Raw genomic sequence first — 19,724 nt, forward strand, 5'->3', positions numbered from 1 at the left:
CCATCATGCAAACCCCTATCCAAAGATGGCACCCCTCGCCCCTTCCTGCAAACCCACCCATTCCTGCAAACCCACCCGTACATGCACAATCACTGTAAACCGTCCCCCACCCCACAGACCTATGTAGGAGCAGGAGGCTGTCCGTCCTGTATTGGACAAGCGGTCTGTACATCAGTGCACACCGAACCCAGCACAGTATGCTTCCATGTTTCAACCCAGGAACAGAAATGCAAAGTCAACGAAAGATTTATTATTAATTACTGTTACATTTCATTAGTTTTAAAACGTGCTTTGGAAGTGGGGGAAACTTGGAGAACCAGGTTTGTGAGCTCAGATCTAACTCGACACATACAGACACAGGCCCATGATCAGGCTCTCTTAAAATCAAGTGGACAGTCACAGGTTACCCTGCTCTGCGAGGAAACTAGCTTTCAAAGCCTCCCGGATGCACAGCGCTTCCCGCTGGGATATTCTCTCGGCACGGGTGTCTGGCTGATCATAAACAGCAGCCAGGCGATTTGCCTCAACCTCCCATCCGGCCAAAAAGGTCTCGCCCTTGCTCTCACACAGATTGTGGAGCACACAGCAAGCAGCAATAACTACGGGGATATTCTTTTCACTGATGTCCGAGCGAGTCAGTAAGCTCCGCCATCTCCCCTTGAGACGTCCGAAAGCACACTCCACGACCATTCTGCACTTGCTCAGCCGGTAGTTGAAGAGTTCCTTCTTACTGTCCAAGGCGCCTGTATAGGGCTTCATGAGCCAGGGCATTAGCGGGTAGGCCGGGTCCCCGAGGATCACTGTAGGCATCTGCACATCCCCAACCGTTATTTTGTGGTCCGGGAAGAAAGTACCTGCCTGGAGGCGTTTGAACAGACCAGAGTTCCTGAACACACGCGCGTCATGAACCTTGCCCGCCCACCCGACGAAGATGTTGGTAAAACGTCCCTTATGGTCCACCAGAGCTTGCAGCACCATTGAAAAGTAGCCCTTTCGGTTAATGTACTCGCTGGCCTGGTGGGCTGGTGCCAGGATAGGGATGTGAGTCCCATCTATAGCCCCACCGCAGTTTGGGAATCCCATCGCGGCGAAGCCATCTATGATGACCTGGACGTTTCCGAGAGTCACTACCTTTGAGAGCAGTTGCTCAACGATTGCGTGGGCTACTTGAATCACAGCAACCCCCACGGTAGATTTGCCCACGCCAAAGTGGTTCGCTACTGACCGGTAGCTGTCTGGCGTGGCAAGTTTCCAGAGGGCTATGGCCACTCGCTTCTGCACATTCAGGGCTGCTCGCATCCGTGTGTCCTGGCGCTTCAGGGCAGGGGCCAGCAAGTCACACAGTTCAAGGAAAGTGCCCTTACGCATCCTGAAGTTTTGCAGCCACTCTGTTTCATCCCAGACCTGCAGCACTATGCGGTCCCACCAGTCCGTGCTTGTTTCCCGGGCCCAGAATCGCCGTTCCACACCATGAACTTGACCCATTGCCACCATGATCTCCACGGCGCGGCGTACCCTGCTTTCTGAGAGGTCTGCGCCACTCTCCTCACCGTGCTGCCGGAGCCTCCTCGCCCGATTTCTCAGCATCTGACTGTGGAAGAGGTGGACGATAAGGTGCGAGGAGTTGACAACGGCCATAAGTGCAGCGATGATCGCAGCGGGCTCCATGCTCGCAGTGCTGTGGCGTCCGCGCTGTAACCGACCAGAGAAGGGCGCGATCAGATTTCCCGCCGGCGCTTTCAGGGAGGGAGGGCGTGATTGACGGTTCAATGACGACAGTATCCCAAAACCGCCCTCAACACATTTTTTCCCCCAGCAGGCATTGCGAGCTCTACCCAGCATTCCAATGGGCAGCGGGGACTGCGGGAACTGTGGGATAGCTTCCCACAGTGCACCGCTTCCAAAGTCGACGCTGGCCCCGTGAATGTGGACTCAGATATTCGAATTTGTGTATTTAGTATGGATACACAAATTCGACTTCATAAGGTCGAATCCACAAATTCGAACTAAGTTGATTCGAAATAGTCTTGTAGTGTAGACAAGGCCTCAGTGCTGTGTATTGAAGTAATGTGTGGGTCTTCAGCTGAACTGATAGGCTGGGGTCTGCACTGTCTCTTTGGAGACAGTGGACTTGGTATTTCTGTGTGCAGCCAGTGAGGGGGCTGGATGCTGCAGAGGAATGGTCTTCCAGGGGAGTCAGGAACTGGGATGCACCGACTGTTACCTGCAAGGCAAACTTAAGACTGGCAGAGTCTTGAGAAGTGTACTGGGGAGGTGGACAGACTGGTGTGGCGGGGAGTTGACAGGCTGTTTAAGCTCCAGCAAAACTGTCTCTGGCTGAGGCAGAGGGGTAAGATTGTGGCTCCTGGTTCTAAGAAAGCATCCCACAGGGACAGATAGACAGGGCTGAATCAGCAGGTCAGGGCAGTGTTGCATGTTTGAATTTAATAACGATTCAAGTCTGGCAAATAGGCTCCAGTAGAATTATTTAATCAATCAGAGATCAGTACAGCACTATACAGAGTACAGAAGGAATAGATACATTACCACCCTTGGTGTCAGGTAAAGAGCTGGCCTCTATGTCTCTCCCAGTTTTTACTCCCCAACCTAATTTTCATGCCTTTTGTCTTTTATAGGGTGTGACATAGAGAAACTCCTTTTTGGAGGGAAAATTGTTTCCCATGATTAATTTCACCATGTGTTCTGTTTTTGACATTACTGATGGAATTTCTTTTATGGTGTTCAGTTTGCCTGATTGATGAGTAAAAAGGAATCTCTAATCTGGTTTCAAATACTGTAGAAACTGATGGTTTTTAATGAGTTAGAAACATCTTTCAATGGGTCATTATTTCATCCATTACAGAAAACATCTGATAACAATTATCCCTTATCAATCACCCAGTTTTTTTTATTACATACTTCTGTAGACTTTTTCAGTAGTTTGAGGGTGTCTTTTCCCTGGACACCTGGATTCCCACGGACCTGAAGATGCTGAGGATAATTAGATACAGCTCAGCTCCATAAAGATTTTTTGGCAAATTATCACTATGTGAATGAATTTAACATACAAAAAGGAAAAGGGGACTAAGAGGGTTAATATTTACTAACAATGGTCTTTCACAGGGCAAGGTGGAAGGGACAGGGCTACCCACTAAGATTCTTGGGTCTGAGCTTTATCTTCCTGTGTTTACTGTTAGCCAAAGTCATTAGGAGTTTAGCTGGAGGAGTGTGCAGGGAGGTGCAGACATGTATGGTACCCAATCACCTGGAAAGACGGAGTCCAATTCCTTGGACTTTTCTGTTAATTGATAACCTACTCCCTTGCCAGCCTGTGGCACAAAGAAATGGGAAGATTTCTGTGAGCACAAGAGAGCCAGGGAATCGATATTCAACCCTCACAAGAAGGACCAGGTGTCTGTGGTGAGTCACTTGCTAATGGGGTCTGCATGGGACTGGAGCCAATGGTGAATAGGGCCACTAGGGCTGAGGGTCGTGGGGCAGGGCTCCACCTCTGCTGGAGGGACGGGGAGGAAAATGGGAGAGAAGGGAATGGGAAGGGTGAGGATTAGAGCAGATGGCCAGGCTGAAGGGGCAATAGGAAAGGTCAGGGCAAGGGACAGAGGATGTGGAGGCTCTGGGTTGGTGGTGTTGTGAGGACAGGGCTTGGTTTGAATTTAGTGGACTCTTATGGGTTAGGTTGACAGTACAGAATGTGCCATTCTCTGGGTTTGCCGACATTTGAAAGGAATTTTGGATGAACTTGAGGTTTTTCAGGACAAACAGCATTGATAAACTTCAGGAAGAACCCAAATTTTCTGAATTATCTGGTGTCTCATTCTATATTGACACCATTTCTTTGGAAGCTCATTCACTCAAATTCAGAAGGTGTCATTGCATGCTGGGGTAAGCAAGGCTGCATCTTCTGTGCATGGTGGCATTGGGACGGCCTGCAGGAGAAGGCAAAGAGCTGGGTTCAGAGATCTGGCTCTATTCCCGGCTTCCCCCCCCCCCCCGTTATGACACTGGGACAGTCCCTTTTTCATGCTGTTCTATGCAGTGGGGATAAAGGCACTTAGCAGCCTGTCAGGGGCTGCATACATTGTGTCTGGCAGGGGTCTGGGCAGCCCAATAGACAGAGTCACCAGCCATTCATGAATACACAGGCAAAGTGTAAGTGAGTGCACGTGTGCATTAGTCAGCAGGGTTTCTAGCTTTTGCCATTTCATGGATTCCAAGGCCACAAGGGAATCTGTCTGCGCTTTTCCTCCAATACTGCACAGCCAAGGCTTCCTCAGCAGCAGAGTTGAGGGAGGAGCCGGGAATGGGAGAGGAGCTGGGGCTAGAGTCAGAGCTGGGCTGAGGGCAGAGAGGGACTGAGGGCAGAGCTGGGTGGGGGGAAGAGCAGAGGGTAGAGGGGAGCTGGAGGCAGATCTGGCCTGAAGGCAGAGCACGACTGGAAGCTGAACAGGATTGAGGGTTGGAGCTGGTCTGGGCACGGAGCAAGGTTGGAAGTATGGCACTCCCTCCCTGCCCCCTGTGGGGGCTGGCCTTGCCCCCTCTGTGAACCCCCCCAAACATTCCTCCATGACACCCTAGCAGGGTGCACACACAGTTTGGGGACCACGGATCTAGTCTGATCTCCTGTGTAATGCAGCCAAAGAACTTCCTCAAAATAATTCCTAGAGCAGAGCTTTTAGAAAAAGTCCAGTCTTGATTTAAAAATTGCCAGTGATGGGGAATGCACAATGACCCTTGGTTAGTTGATCCAATGGTTAGTTACCCTCACTGTTAAAAATGTACATCTTATTTACAGTCTGAATTGGTCTATCTTCAACTTCAAGCCATTGGATGGTTTTAGAGCTTTCATTTCTAGACTGACGAGCCCATCAGTAAATATTTGTTCCCCATGTAGGTACTTATAGCTTGTAATCTAGTCACTCCTTAACCTTCTCTTTGTTAAATTAAATAGATTGGTCTCTTTTAGTCTATTACTGTAGGACAGGGTTTCTAATCCATTAATCATTCTTGTGGCTCTTCTCTGAACTCTCTCCGTTTTATCAACATCCTTCTTGAACTGAGGGCCCCAGAACTGGACACAGGATTCCAGCAGTGGACATCTGAGTGCCAAAGAGAGAGATAAAATAAACTCTCTGCTCCTACTGGAGGTTCCCCTGTTTATGCATTCCAGGAGCACATTAGCTCTTTTGGCCACAGTGTCATACTGTTCAGCTGATTATCCACCACAAGCCCAAATCTTTTTCAGAGTCACTGCTTCCTCATAGATAGATAGAGTCCCTCATCCTGTAAGCAGTGGCAGATTAACAGATTTGCCACCCCTAGGCCCTCAAAAAATTGCCTCCTCCCCCGCTCCAGCTCATCTCCGCTCCCCCGCAGCAAGCCTGGGAGGGAGGGGGGAGAAGGGGACTTGTGGTGCTCGGGGGATGGTGGCAGTGGAGTGGAGATGAGCTGGGGCGGGGAGCGGTTCCCAGCCGCGCCCCCGCCCGGTTACTCCCTGCACCCGCGGGCCCCAGCTCACCTCTGCTCCGCCTCCTCTGAGTGCGCCGCTACTCACTTCTCCCTTCCTTGAGGGAGGTAGAAGGAGGGAAGCGCGGCGCGCCTGGGGGAGGAGGCAGGCCGGGGATTTGGGGAAAGGGAGGAGTTGGGGAGGGGGCGTGAGCAAATTTGCCGCCCCTGCAAATTTGACACCCTAGGCCTAGGCCTTGTTGGCCTAGGCAATAATACGCCGCTGCCTGTAAGTGTTGCCTGTACAGGGCCGGCTTTATGAATGGCAGGGCCCAATTTGAATACCTGGCGGTGGTCCAGGGCTTCGGCGGCACTTCAGCGGCGGGGAGTCCGCTCCAGGTCTTCTGCGGCACCGAAGGATCCCCCGTCGGCGAAATGCTGCCGAAGTCCTGGAATGGACCCCCCCACCACCAAAATGCCGCCAAAGACTGAGAGTGGACACCTTCCCCACCCCGCCGCCAGGGGAGTAAATAAATAAATAAAAAGACGCCTATAGCACGGGGCCCTCTTAGGCGCAGTGCCCAGTTCTGGGGAATCAGGGGAATCAGCTTAAAGCCGGCCCTGTGCCTGTATTCTTTGTTCTCGGATGTATACACTTACATGTAACTGTATTAAAACGTGTATTGTTTGCTAGTGCCCAATTTACCAAGTGATCCAGATTGTTCTGTATCGTTGACCTGTCCTCTTCATTATTTACCACTCCCTCAATTTGTGATAATTTTGTTTTCTTTCAAGTCATTGATAAAAATGTTACATAGCGTAGGGCCAGAAACTGATCCCTGCAGGGCCTCACTGGAAACACACATGTTCAGTGATGATTTCCCATTTAAATTACATTTTGAGACTACCAGTTAGCCAGTTTTTTATCCATTTTATGTGTGCCATGTTAATTTTATATTGTCCTAGTTTTTAATTAAAATACCGTGCAGTCAAATGCCTGGCAGAAGTCTATTAGATTCATACTATTATCCTTAGCAAGCAGACTTGTAATCTCATAAAAAAAAAGATATCAGGTTAGTTTGACAGGCTCTATCTTCCATAAACCCATGTTGATTTGAAATAACTACGTTACCTCCTTTACGTCATTATTAACTGAGTCCCATACCAGCCACTCCATTATCTTGCTGGGGATCAATGTTCAGCTGACATTGCAGAGAGATACCGTATGCACTAGTCCAGGGGTCGGCAACCTTTCAGAACCGGTGTGCCGAGTCTTCATTTATTCGCTCTAATTTAAGGTTTCGCATGTTGGTAATACATTTTAATGTTTTTTAGAAGGTCTCTCGCTATAAGTCTATATATTATATAACTAAACTAGTGTTGTATTGTAAAATAAACAAGGTTTTCAAAATGTTTAAGAAGCTTCATTTAAAATGAAATTAAAATGTTGATCTTACGCCGCCAGCCCGCTCAGCCAGCTGCTGGTCTGGGGTTCTGTTCACCTAGGCCGGCAGCGGGCTGAACGAGGCCTGCGGCCTGGACCCTGGCTGGCAGGGGTCCAGTAGCCAGAACCCCAGACCAGCACCGAGCTGTGTGGGGCCTGCGGCCGGACATGCTGTCCCGCGGGAGCACACAGCCCCATCCCTCAGAGCGCTGTGCACATGGCGGCAGAGCTCCAGTTGAGCGGGGAATGTTTCTGCCTCCCCGCGGAGCCAAACACTGCCCCGAGGGAGCGCGCAGCCCCGTCCCCCAGAGCGCTGCGTGTGGCAGCAGGGCTTCAGGGGAGGGGAGAAGGCGGGGGAGGGGCCGGCAGCTTGCTGTGCTAGGCCCGCCCGGAAGCGCGGACCTGGCTCTTGCAGCGCCGGGAGAGTGGGGCTATTTGCCCACCCCGTGCACACGGCTATGCTTCTGCTCCCTGCCCCTGTTTGGGGAGCAGAGGGCAGAGGAGAGCGGGCCGGGCTGGGCAGGATTTTTAATCAAAATACCATGCAGGCCCCAGCGTGCCATTAAAAATTGGCTTGTGTGCCGTCTTTGGCACGTGTGCCATAGGTTGCCAACCCCTGCACTAGTCAGTCTGCTCCTTGTTCCCCCTCTGTCCTGTGAGCCATGGGCCAGTCTGCTCCCTGCTCCCCTTCCCTCCTGTGAGCCATGGGCCAGTCTGCTCCCTGCTCCCCTTCCCTCCTGTGAGCCATGGGCCAGTCTGCTTCATGCTGCCCCCCTCTCCTCTTCTTGGCTGCAGGACCCAGGATGGAAAAGGAGCTGCCCCTGTGGTCTGCCAGGGGGGAGAAGAGGGCCCTGCTGCAAGTGCCCCCTCCCTAGATCCTGTGTTGGGGGGTGAAGATCCCTGGGAAATTCAGGGGGGCACAATGGATGTCTGTGTGGGGAGGGAGCAGGTGTGGGGTGGGGCAGGGATGGGGTGGCAATGGATGGCTGGAGGGGAGGGGAGGGTGTGGGACATGCAGGGAAGCACAGGTCTAGGGTGATTGGATGGCTGGGTGGGAAGGGGCAGGGATGGAGTGGCACTGGATGGCTGCAGGGGAGGGACAGGATGGGGCTGGGGTGACAATGGATGGCTGGGGGGAGGAGTGGGTGTGGGGCATGGAGGGGCAGGATGGGGCTGGGGTGACAATGGATGGGTGTGTAGGGAGGGGCAGGGATGGGGTGACAATGGATGGCAGGGAGCGGGGCGGGGTTCGACACAGTATGCATTGTTTACAAGGCTGGGGAAGCTGGAGGCTCAGCCAGAGTCCATGCAGCGGGGTCAAATCCCTCTATCTGTATGTTGGGGCTGTTGGTGCGCTGCAGCTGCCCCACATGCACTGGGCTGGTGGGCGGGGGAGGACACAGGGGGAAGTCAGTATTCTAAACCAGACCAAGCCCATGTTATAACCTTGTAGGAAAATCTCACTGTTTGGGGGCCAGCTCTAGGATTGTTGGGACTGACTAATGACATCTGAGCTTTTGGGGTTGGCTGCACTGTGTGAGTGCTGTGGAGGGGGAGGCACCTGCCCCCAGCCCATTGTGTGTGCTGTGGTCACCATTGAGCCCTTGGCTAACAACACCAATGTCAGAGCCCTAGGAAGTGACTCATTTTCCAGGGGGCAGAGCTGTTCAAATTTAATCTAATCTGGGACCACAAATTCTGTTCTGCACCAGTCATAATGGCGTTGTTACAGCATGGAGTCACTGCAGGGCAGAGTTATGGATGTTTGGGAGCCTTAGCTGTGCATTTCCACACTGTGACACGCTTGGGCTTCTTCTAAGTGTAACCCTGGCTCTGAATTTCCAGGGTTTGCAATGCTTGTTTTGGGGATTAGCCCAGCACTTATTTTTACCCTCAACCAGTTGAATAGAGTTTTTATCAGGGGTAGGGCCCAGGAAATGAGCTCAGGAAAGGGGCTGAATGTACCTTATAAACAGTGACTGTCTGTTTGCCTCCTGGCCCCCTGTGAGGAAGTTCTGGGGTAGGCAGGAATGTGGGGCTTTCCCCACTTCCAGTTGGAAACAAGAAGGCTGCTCAGGAATCCTCCCTTGTCAGGGGTAGAGAGGAGAGAGAGAAGCACTTGGGCAAAGAAGAGGAGAAGAGCAAATGAGCCAGCCTTGCACCCCTGAGCTCGCTGGCAGCTCTTCATTCATCTTATTGGTTCAGGAACAAACTCAGTGCTTCTCTGGACAGCAGAGAAATTCAGGACAAATCCTCTCTCAGGCCTGGAATCACAAAGCTGCTCCTGGCGTCTCCTGGAGGCTGATACAGAACCAGGAAAGAGCTCCCAGCTTCCCCTCTGTAACACTTTGGGATTCAACCCAGACCAGTGTGAGCTTGTGTCACCCCCTGCCCTGTAACCCTGGGTGCCGTAAATGCTCTCCCACTGTGGCTCACAGCCCGGACACCAACAGCCAGCAGACAAGCATGTAGTTCCCTGAGTGTCTATGTGCTGTGCAGCCCTCGCTCAGTGCTCTGACCCCAGCAGCCTGCCTAGAACACAGCAGCCCCTCCCTGGTCTCCTTTAACTGGAGCAAACAATCATTTCAGTTCAAACACAGCAAAGAGTTGGTTTATAGTCAAAATAGAGCCCGTTTATTAACAGAAGGACATAGGTTAATTGATATTGTGCAGGAGGGACTGAAGGTAGAATGGGTTACAAACAAACACAAGTAAAAATACGCTTTCTGATGACTAAGACCTAACTTAACAAGCTACAGATTTTGCTGTAGGTAATTTTCTCACCATCAGTCTTTGTCTAGCATGGCTGACCAGATCCTCTGGCCAGGACCCAATACACGGATCACAAAATGCTTGGTTCCTTTTGTCTTCTCAGGTGGAGGCTAAAGATGGAGTCTCTCTCTCTCCCTTATATCCCCAAAGGAATTGTCTTTGTCCTAAAAGTCAGGAAGGCCTCCTGGGGATTCAGGCTCCTCTGTCTTTCTGGGGTGCAGGAGCCATATTAATTCTCTGTCTCTCGACTTCAGACTCAGAATATCCCCACTGGTTTAGCTTGATGTAAGCTTTGCTTAATGCTAAAATATACATTAGGGTAAACCCACATTTTTTTTGTTTAGGATAAACCTGTTTATTCCCTTTATCTAGGCTTGGCTATCTGGCTCATAGAATCATAGAATATCAGAGTTGGAAGGGACCTCAGGAGGTCATCTAGTCCTGCCCCCTGCTCAAAGCAGGACCAATCCCCAACTAAATCATCCCAGACAGGGCTTCGTCAAGTCTGATCTTAAAAACCTCTAAGGAAGGAAAAACCTCTAAGGAAGGTTACATCGCACAGAGAGAATTTATAATTTCACATATAGAACCATAAGGTTAGAAGGGACTACAAGGGTCATCCAGTCTAATCCCTGCCAAGATGCAAGATTTGTTGTAGCTAAATGTTGTTACACATAGTTTACAATGATGTTATTCACTAGTGCATTAATCGTTTTCAAATGATAGCTCCCAAGGTGTATTTTAAACAGTTATCATTATGGTAGTGTGTAGGGTGTAAATAAAGGGGTGCGATGGTCACACTTTCCCAGCTCAGGAACCAGATGCCTAAATATAAATGGACACATCTAGGGACACAGAGTACAGGCCATACTTGCAGGTTGGGGACTCTATCCTGGGAAACAGAGACCCTGAAACAGATTTGGGGGGTCATGGTGGATAATCAGCTGAACATGAGCTCCTAGTGTGATGATGTTGCCAAAAGAGCCAATGGGATCTTAGGGTGCATAAACAGGAGAATGTCAAGTAGTAGATTATTTTACTTCTGTATTTGGTACTGGTGCTACTTGTGCTAGGATCCTGTGTCCAGGTCTGGTGCCCACAATTCCAGGAGGAGGTGGATAAAATGGAGAGGGGTTCAGAGAAGAGCCACAAGAATGATTAAAGGATTGGAAAACCTGCCTTCTAGTGATTGACCTATTTGAGTCTATCTATTTAGCTTAACAAAGAAAAGGTTAAGGCAGGGGTCTGGAGCCTTTCTGACAGGACCGGCTCTAGGTTTTTTGCCGCCCCAAGCAAAAAAGTTTTTGGCTGCCCCCCGTCCTAGACCTGGGGCTCCTCGCTGCACCCCCCTGCTGCCCCAGCCCTGGGCTCCCCCCACCCACTCACCCACACCCCCTGCCGCCCCAGCTCTGGGCTCCTTCCATCCCCCCCATCATTGCCCCCCCCATCTCCTGCCGCCCCAGCCCTGGGCTCTCCCCTGCCCCACCTGCACCATCCTTCCGCCGCAGCCCTGGGTCACTGCTAACTCGCTCCCAGGGCAGGTCATTCAGCAGGAATTAGATGTGCACAGAACACAGACAGGATTGGTTCCCATATGGTTACAGAACTGCAGTAAAGTGGAACAATTTTCAGCTTGTGTGATTGGAGAATATCTGGATGCATATTATAAGACTGTCCTCCATAAATGAGGAAAAGTTGAGGTGGCTTTATTATTCTTTTGTTCCACTCTTTCTATGGGGAATTTGCCAGTGCAATATCACTGTCTTCCTTTTAAACAAACAAACCAAAAAAAGGCAATGGCTGTTGAAAATAGCAATTCCAGTCCTAAAAACCACTGGGAAGCATTTCTTGGTCAATTTTATCCTACTTTTTCTACAGCAAGTTACAGTGGATTAGTATATTTGATTTGGGAGAAATGAAGTAACAGCTGCCCAAACTGAGCTTGAGCACTCCTGAATTTTGAGGTGTTCAAATCTGGAAGGCAGGTGCGAGGGAGTGGGGGAGGCTGTGGCTCTGTGGGGGAGCACGGCAGCATGTATGCAGCAGCATGTCTGGCACTGCGCAGAGCCAGACATGCTGGTCTGAGTGGCATGGTAAGGGGGTTGGGGGGTTGGAGAAGGGGTAGGGGGTTCCGGGGGGAGCAGTCAAGGGACAGGGGGGTTGGATGGAGTGGAGTTCAGGAGGGCAGTCAGGGGCAGGGAGAAGGGGGGGTTAGATGGGTCAGGGGTTCGGGGGGGGCAGTCATAGAATCATAGAATCATAGAATTCAAGATCAGAAGGGACCATTATGATCATCTAGTCTGACCTCCTGCTAGATGCAGGCCACATAAGCCGATCCACCCACTCCTTTAGCAAGCGACCCCTGCCCCATGCTTCGGAGGAAGGCGAAAAACCTCCAGGGCCACTGCCAATCTTCCCTGGAGGAAAATTCCTTCCCGACCCCAAATATGGCGGTCAGCTGAACCCCAAGCATGCGGGCAAGACTCTCCAGCCATACCCTCTGGAAAAGGTTATATCATATCATTGACCCATTGTACTATTTACCAGTGTGGCACTTAATTGACCTATTGACTAAGCCCGTTATCCTATCATACCATCTCCTCCATAAACTTATCTAGCTTAATCTTAAAGTCATGGAGGTCCTTTGCCCCCACTGTTTCCCTCGGTAGGCTGTTCCAGTATTGCACTCCCCTGATGGTTAGAAACCTTCGTCTAATTTCAAGCCTGAATTTCCTGACTGACAATTTATATCCGTTTGTCCTCGTGTCCACATTAGCACTGAGCTGAAATAATTCCTCTCCTTCCCTGGTATTTATCCCTCTGATATATTTAAAGAGTGCAATCATATCTCCTCTTATCCTTCTTTTGGTTAAGGAAAACAAACCGAACTCCTCAAGTCTCCTTTCATACGACAGGCCTTCCATTCCTCGGATCATTCTAGTGGCCCTTCTTTGTACCCGTTCCAGTTTGAATTCATCCTTCTTAAACATGGGAGACCAAAACTGCACACAATACTCCAAATGAGGTCTCACCAACGCCTTATATAATGGGACTAGCACCTCCTTATCCCTACTAGAAATACCTCGCCTAATGCATCCCAAGACCGCATTAGCTTTTTTAACGGCCACATCACATTGCCTACTCATAGTCATCCTACGATCAACCAGGACTCCTAGGTCCTTCTCCTCCTCTGTTACTTCCAACTGGTGCGTCCCCAGCTTATAACTGGGGGACAGGCAGCGGTTGGATAGGCATGGGAGTCCCAGGGGTCTGTCAGGGGACAGGTAGGAGGTGGGGTCCTGGGTGGGAAGTTGGGGACAAGGAGAAGGGAGGCTTAGATAGGGGGTGGGATCCTGGGGGGCAGTTAGGGGCAGGGGTCCCAGGAGGGGGTGATCAGGGAGCAGGGGGAGTTGGATGGGTTGGGGTTTCTGTGGGGGGCAGTCGGAGGGAGTGGATGGTGGCAGGGTGGGGCTACCCTCCCTCCCCATGGAGTGTCCTGTTTTTGAATGATAAAATATTGTATCCCTACCCTTCACAGTGCAGCTCTCCACTCACAGCAGGATGCAGCATGAGGTCTCAGCTACCTCACTCCCTCCCCCTCCCTTTCCTGTTGGTGGTGGCCAAGGGAATGCTGGGAAATGTAGTTCTTTCCCTGCTCCAGGGCTGGCTCTATATGCAGGGAGCTAACCAAGGAACTACAGCTCCCAGAGACCCCTGTTGGTTCTCAGCTCCCAGGCTGGATCCCTGCCGCCCCTGCAAATGGGCTGCCCCAAGCACGTGCTTGCTTTGCTGGTGCCTATATATAACTAAACTATTGTTGTATGTAAAGTAAACAAGGTTTTTAAAACATTTAAGAAGCTTCATTTAAAATTAAATTAAAATGCAGATCTTATCAGTTTAGTGCAGTGGTTCTTAACCTGGGGTGCACACACCTTCCTGGGGGTGCAAGATGCACTTTCTCGGGGGTGCAACACATGCAAGATTTTTTTAGAAGATAAATAATCAAAAACACATTAAGCACAGGCACATAAGTACAACTACTTTGTTTCATCAAACTTATTTATTTATTAACATTATACATGTTTTAATGATTACTGTAATGTACAAACAAAGTTTTTAAGTTTTCAAGTTTTTAAGCTAATTGTAGTGTAATTTTTATAAGGGCTGCAGAGAGCTGGGACCAGGCCCGGAGCAGAGCCCTGGGCTAGCTTCCAGTACCCCAGGCAGGCAGGAGGGTTGAGCATGCCAGGGGGCTGGGCGGCTGGAACTCCAGACCAGCAGTGAGATGAGCGGGGTCGGAGGCTGGTATCCCAGGCCGGCAGCAGGCTGAGCGGGGCCAATGGCCGGGACCCCAGCTGGCAAGGGGCCGGCGGCCGAAACCCCAGACCAGCAACGGGCTGAGCGGCTCAGCCTGCTGCCGGTCTGGGGTTCTATCTGCCGGCTCCTGCCAGCCGGGGTCCCGGCTGCTGGCCCCACTGAGCTGCTGCTGACCAGGGGTTCCATTCACCCAGGCCGGCCGGGGCCCAGGATCCCGGCTGGCAGCAACATACCAGTAAAAATTGGCTTGCGTGCCGCCTTTGGCAGGCATGCCATAGGTTGCCGACCCCTGGGTTAAGGGGTGAGTTGATCACCGTCCATAAGTACCTACATGGGGAACAAATATTTAATAATCAGCTCTTCAGTCCAGCACACATGTGTCAGTGGCTGGAAGCTGAAGCTAGACAAATTCAGACTGAAGTAAGGCATACATTTTAACAGTGAGCGTCATTAACCATTGGAACAACTTACCAAGGGTCATGGTGGATTCTCCATCACTGACAATTTTTAACTCAATATGGGATGTTTTTCTAAAAGATTTATCTAGGAATTATTTCAGGAAGTTTTCTGGCCTGTGCTATACAGGAGGTCAAACTAGATGATCAAAATGGTCCCTTCTGGCCTTAAATCTATGAGCTCTGGGCTTCTGTCCCTTGGGTCCAAAACAAGGAAGCAGCTCAGGGTTTCCCCACTCTCGGGAAGCAAATGGCTATTGCCTCCCAGCTCGGGAACCAGATGGTGCTCATGGCATCATTCCTTCACAAGATGCGCTGTTGCAGGGCCATCCAGCTAATTCCTGAGTTTATGTTGTAGCGGGAGCACATCTAGATATGGAGGATGTCAGAATTTCACTCGGTGACCTGGAGAAGGGCTTGGAGAACACGGCTTTCGATTCCATGGTAAATCTTCCCTTCTCTTCTGCACTGGCCTTTGGACCTGCTCTGAGAACACTGACCTACGGGATGTTTTATAGGAAGAAGAGGGACTCCCTGAGGGAGCACAGAATCTGCCTCCTGAGAACAACAGAGAGGAGAGAGCTGAACGCTCCACCTTCTGGAGGTATAGTAACCCCAGGAAGTGTCACTTCTCCCCTAACAGCTCCCATTAACCAAAACACACACACTACAAATGCAACAGTAAACCAGAGATTAGCACACAACCACTTTGGATATGTCTACACTGCAAGGTAAGCCCAGGCTCAGACCCTAACCCTTCTTCCATCTACACACAAATCTCTTGGCCTCAGGGCCATGGTCCTATGACCCCATGAAGATGGACGGTCTGAGCTGGAGTCAAGATGGGGCGCAGGGTTCGAGGCCTGTCGTTTTGCAGTGTAGATGCAACACTCCTTGGACTCGGGTTCTTTGAGTCCACCAAAAGTATCCCACAATGCTATGGGCCGACTTCCTTTGTCCTCTCTCTCCCAAGAATCATTAATTGACTACAGGGAAATGGAAGCACCTCCCCTTGTTCTAGTACAGCAGCTTTGTGGTTAACCCTTTTGTTTTATTCTGACTGCCAAGCTGCAAACACACCTTAGGAAAGCACAGAGCAGTCTGTGTTTGCAATGGATACCAACCAGCGAGTGCACTGCAACATGGTCGCAGGAGACAGCCAGAGCCAGATCTTGGTCTCTGGTGCTAGGCCTGCAAAGCAACTGATTTTAGTAAGAGTTCTGGAATGCCCACATATACCAGCAAATAGCAAAGAAGGTGGTAGTGCTGGAAATTTACCGACCAGTGACCAGTGTGGGGAACAGATGAAGGGGCTCATGAATGAGTACTACTACTATGAGTACAGGACTACAGCTGTTTGTTTAGTTTGGAAAAGAGAAGACTGAGAGGGGACATGATAGCAGTTTTCAGGTATCTAAAAGGGTGTCATAAGGAGGAGGGAGAAAACTTGTTCACCTTAGCCTCTAAGGATAGAACAAGAAGCAATGGGCTTAAACTGCAGCAAGGGAGGTTTAGGTTGGACATTAGGAAAAAGTTCCTAACTGTCAGGGTGGTTAAACACTGGAATAAATTGCCTAGGGAGGTTGTGGAATCTCCATCTGTGGAGATATTTAAGAGTAGGTTAGATAAATGTCTATCCGGGATAGTCTAGACAGTATTTGGTCCTGCCATGATGGCAGGGGACTGGACTCAATGACCTCTCGAGGTCCCTTCCAGTCCTAGAATCTATGAATCTCTGGCAACTCGCCGGCATCATGCCCTTCTTATGATGAGTTTGAGTATGATGGGACCGTTCTGAGCACTGAGCCACCACTGGTGCTCGACAACCTGGTCATCTGGGAGGAGACCCCATGGCCTCAGAAGCCAGCAAGGGAATCGTTGAATGAGGCAAATGAAGTGACTCTGCTGATGAAACTGGTCCTAGAGGAGGCTTTGCCACAGGAGAAGCTGCAGCACGTACTGGGGCCATACTCAGAGGCGCTTTTTGATGCCCCCTGGAGGAATAGCCCACCATGGAGCTGGCAGCAGAAACAGAAGAGGGATAACTGCCCCAGAGTCTGGTAAGTTTCTGGGTTCATTTTTCTGTTTATTAATATGGGAATGGGAGGGATTTCCGCTCCATGAACCAGGGCCAAAAGATTATGAGCCTTGGGTAGCAGCATGTAGCTGCTAGTAGCGCATTGTTCCTGCCCCCTGCCCCCACCATGGAATTCCAAATGGAGACCAGGAAATGCCAGCAGTAAAACAGGCATGTCAAAGTGACTCTCTCCTGGGGAGGTGCACATTTTTGCTAGTATTTTCTAGTTTGTTAAAATAAGAATTGTATATTACCTTCCCCATATGTACACCACTCCACTTACAACGCCATGGTGTAATGAGCTGCCTGAAAAGACTGAATTGTATGGTTGGAGGGAGGGGGAAGTGATCTAAATGTCTGTTTTCATATGTAGTCCATTTCTATTAAATGTAGTCCATGCATTTCATGGGTGATGAAATCATTAATCCCAAATGTGACTAAGCATTTGAAGTCAGTTCAGAAATTTGCCAGGGGGAGAAGGGGGATGGCTGTGGAGTTCTCGTCCAGGTGTTTGCACGCCATCCTACCAGGCTGCATCAGAAGCCTTGGGGAGGAGCTAAACCATGCATATGCTAATACAGCACCCTGTTGATTCGCTCATGACTTCTTACCCAATCCTAGGGGCTCATAGCTGCAAACTTTTCATGTGGCTGGAACTCCACATCTGTAGTCACATTGCGGGCAAGGATGTATTTTTCAGGGCTACCTTGGTAGCTCGCCAGCCCACTCCACTCATAGATGTGCTGTTCATTCACCATACATCTGAACACTTCAGAGGCATGCACACCTGGTTTCCCACCAACAGCCTGGCCACCAACCTCCTCCCAAATTCCATTTAAAAAAATATTTTTTTAAATGTTGTGATTTTTAACTTACCATGCTTTCAGCATAAGATTATAAGAACGTAAGAATGGCCCTACTGGGTCAGACCAAAGGTCCATCTATCCCAGTATCCTGTCTTATGACAGTGGCCAGTGCCAAGTGACCCACAGGGAATGAACAGAACAGGTAATCATCAAGTGATCCATCCCCTGTCGCTCATTCCCAAGCACTTCTTGCACTGTGATTAACTCGGCTGTGTCTAGGGAGCTTCTGTGGGCTGAAGCAGCCTTCTGTCAATATATTGCAGTTCACTTTCAAAAAGTAACGTTTTCTGTCCTTGAAATTCCAAAATGAGTTTTTGTTCTCCTGCACCAAGCTATTGGAGACAGTAACCCTCTGTGTCTTGTCCTATTCCAGGCCCCTCGACCTCTATGAACTGCAGTATCTCCACAGCTCGCCCACACTGCAGAAGCCTGGACCAACATACCTTCATGCACTGTTCCAAGAGGAAGCATTTGTGTGAAGAACTTATGGTTGAAGTTCTGGACAGGCCAACAAGCAGGTCGAGTACCAAGGGGAAAGGGGCTTGCGACCAGAGGAAAGACATGCGGAGAGGTGAGCAGAAAATCTCGAGCTGGCTGTATAGCTGGGGACAGGGTAGCAGCACAGGAACAAGCACTTGATTCGCAGATCCTGGAACAGGAACAGCTTGGACAACTCCACGGCTGGGTGGCTCATACGATCAGATCATATGAGAGGTTGGACATGGCTAGTGTGTCCCATGCAGTCCTCAGTGCTGAATCCCTTCTCTGTGTATGCCTCCACTCCCATCTCAGTGCCAAGCGCCCAGCAAACATGGAAGGAAGGGAAAGGAGAATGGGGGAGGGAGGGCAGGGGACATGCAATAGTGTGGGAGGCGTGTCTCATACACAGTTCAACTGATTGCATTTGTTGATGCACTTTGGTCTTGGTTACTTCTAAAGCTTTTGGTGTTGCTGGTGTTTTGGGGAGCTAATGGCAGCTGGCCTGGCAGGCAATGGTTTCATATTGTACTTTTCCAATAGATGTGTAAAAGTAAAGGTTTTTATTTTATAAAGAAATGTTAGGGCCATCACTGCAACACATCAGATAACGTGTATATCAAATAATAACGGTGAACACATGATCAGGGACAGATAAGAAGTTTTATGCAAAACCCATCTCTCAATACAGCTATTTGCATCAATCCATACATCAGTTATTTACATCAATCCATACTGTTTCTCCTCCCGGCTCCATTTTATATGCAGTCATGTCAGTCAAAAATGCATAACAATCAACGCCCCCTCCACTGCCCAGAAGCAATCAATGCCCCCCGCCCTCCAAGCACATTCGTAAAGATACTGTCCTGCCTCTTCCACTGGGCCATGCAAGTCCATCCCTGATTTCTGTTGCCTGGGTGCACCCAGCTCCAGCTGCGGTAGGTGCCCTCTCTGGCTGAGTGTGCTGGTTCAGCGGCACTCACTGTCATAGGTCCATTCAGGGGGAAATGACTTCACAAAGGTTATGAAGAGCACAGCAAGACAGACTAATGCAGGCAGCATTGATGACACTGGCATCCAAACAGGTCTGTAAACATCACCAGTGGAATTTCAATCAGCCAAACACACATTCATCCACTGTTCTACACCTGCTGAGGGTGTAATTCAACTTTATTTGGTCAGGGCCTTGGAGATAAGGGTATGGTTTCATAAGTCAAGGCAAAAAGGGGATGCGCGTGGGCTTTCCAAATAACAGTGGGGACAGTAACTCCATTTATGACAACATCATGTGGTGGGAATAGTGTCCCAGCTGGTCTATGAATGTAGACTCCCGGTCAGCGGAAAACCCTGGCATCCAACTTTTGCAGTGCAGCCAACACTGATGTTCTTAAATTGGCCTCCATAGTCCATGAGGGCCTGCATAACTATGGAGTAGCACCCTTTGCAGTTTATGTACTCATGTGCTCCTTGAGGAGGGCAAACTATGGGCACGTGGGTCCCATCAATGTTCTGGCACAATTTGGAATCCCCATTCTCTCAAATTCCCTCAGGAATATCTTTCATGCCTGTCACCTTGGGATAAACCACACGCCTGACCGCCTCAGAAACCTCCGCCACCACTTTATCTGCAGTCAACTATCCAGCACCAAACTGGTTGGCAATGGACTTGTAGCCACCTGGGGTAGCCAGCTTCCATATGGGAACAGCAACCTGCTTCTGGACTGGCATGGCCACCCTCACGCATGTGTCTTTGCATGTGAGAGTCGAGACAAGATGCTCCCAATGCTCCAGAAATGTGGCTTTCTTTATGCAAAAGTTCTGGACCCACTGCTGGTCATCCAAGTTCTGCGTGA

General features: G+C 50.0%; 1 protein-coding gene across 1 annotated transcript in view; it reads left to right on the forward strand.

The window, feature by feature from the left end:
* Positions 1 to 19,724, forward strand: part of SLC28A2 (solute carrier family 28 member 2) — a 106,988-nt gene that overhangs the window by 48,174 nt on the left and 39,090 nt on the right. Inside the window, exons 3-4 of the mRNA XM_039491827.1 lie at positions 14,810 to 14,895; positions 14,970 to 15,055. Coding sequence (XP_039347761.1) covers positions 14,810 to 14,895; positions 14,970 to 15,055 — 172 coding nt within the window. The remainder of the gene's footprint in view (positions 1 to 14,809; positions 14,896 to 14,969; positions 15,056 to 19,724) is intronic.

Source organism: Mauremys reevesii, linkage group 10 (assembly GCF_016161935.1).
Source record: "Mauremys reevesii isolate NIE-2019 linkage group 10, ASM1616193v1, whole genome shotgun sequence".
In the NCBI taxonomy this organism is placed as follows: Eukaryota; Metazoa; Chordata; order Testudines; family Geoemydidae; genus Mauremys; species Mauremys reevesii.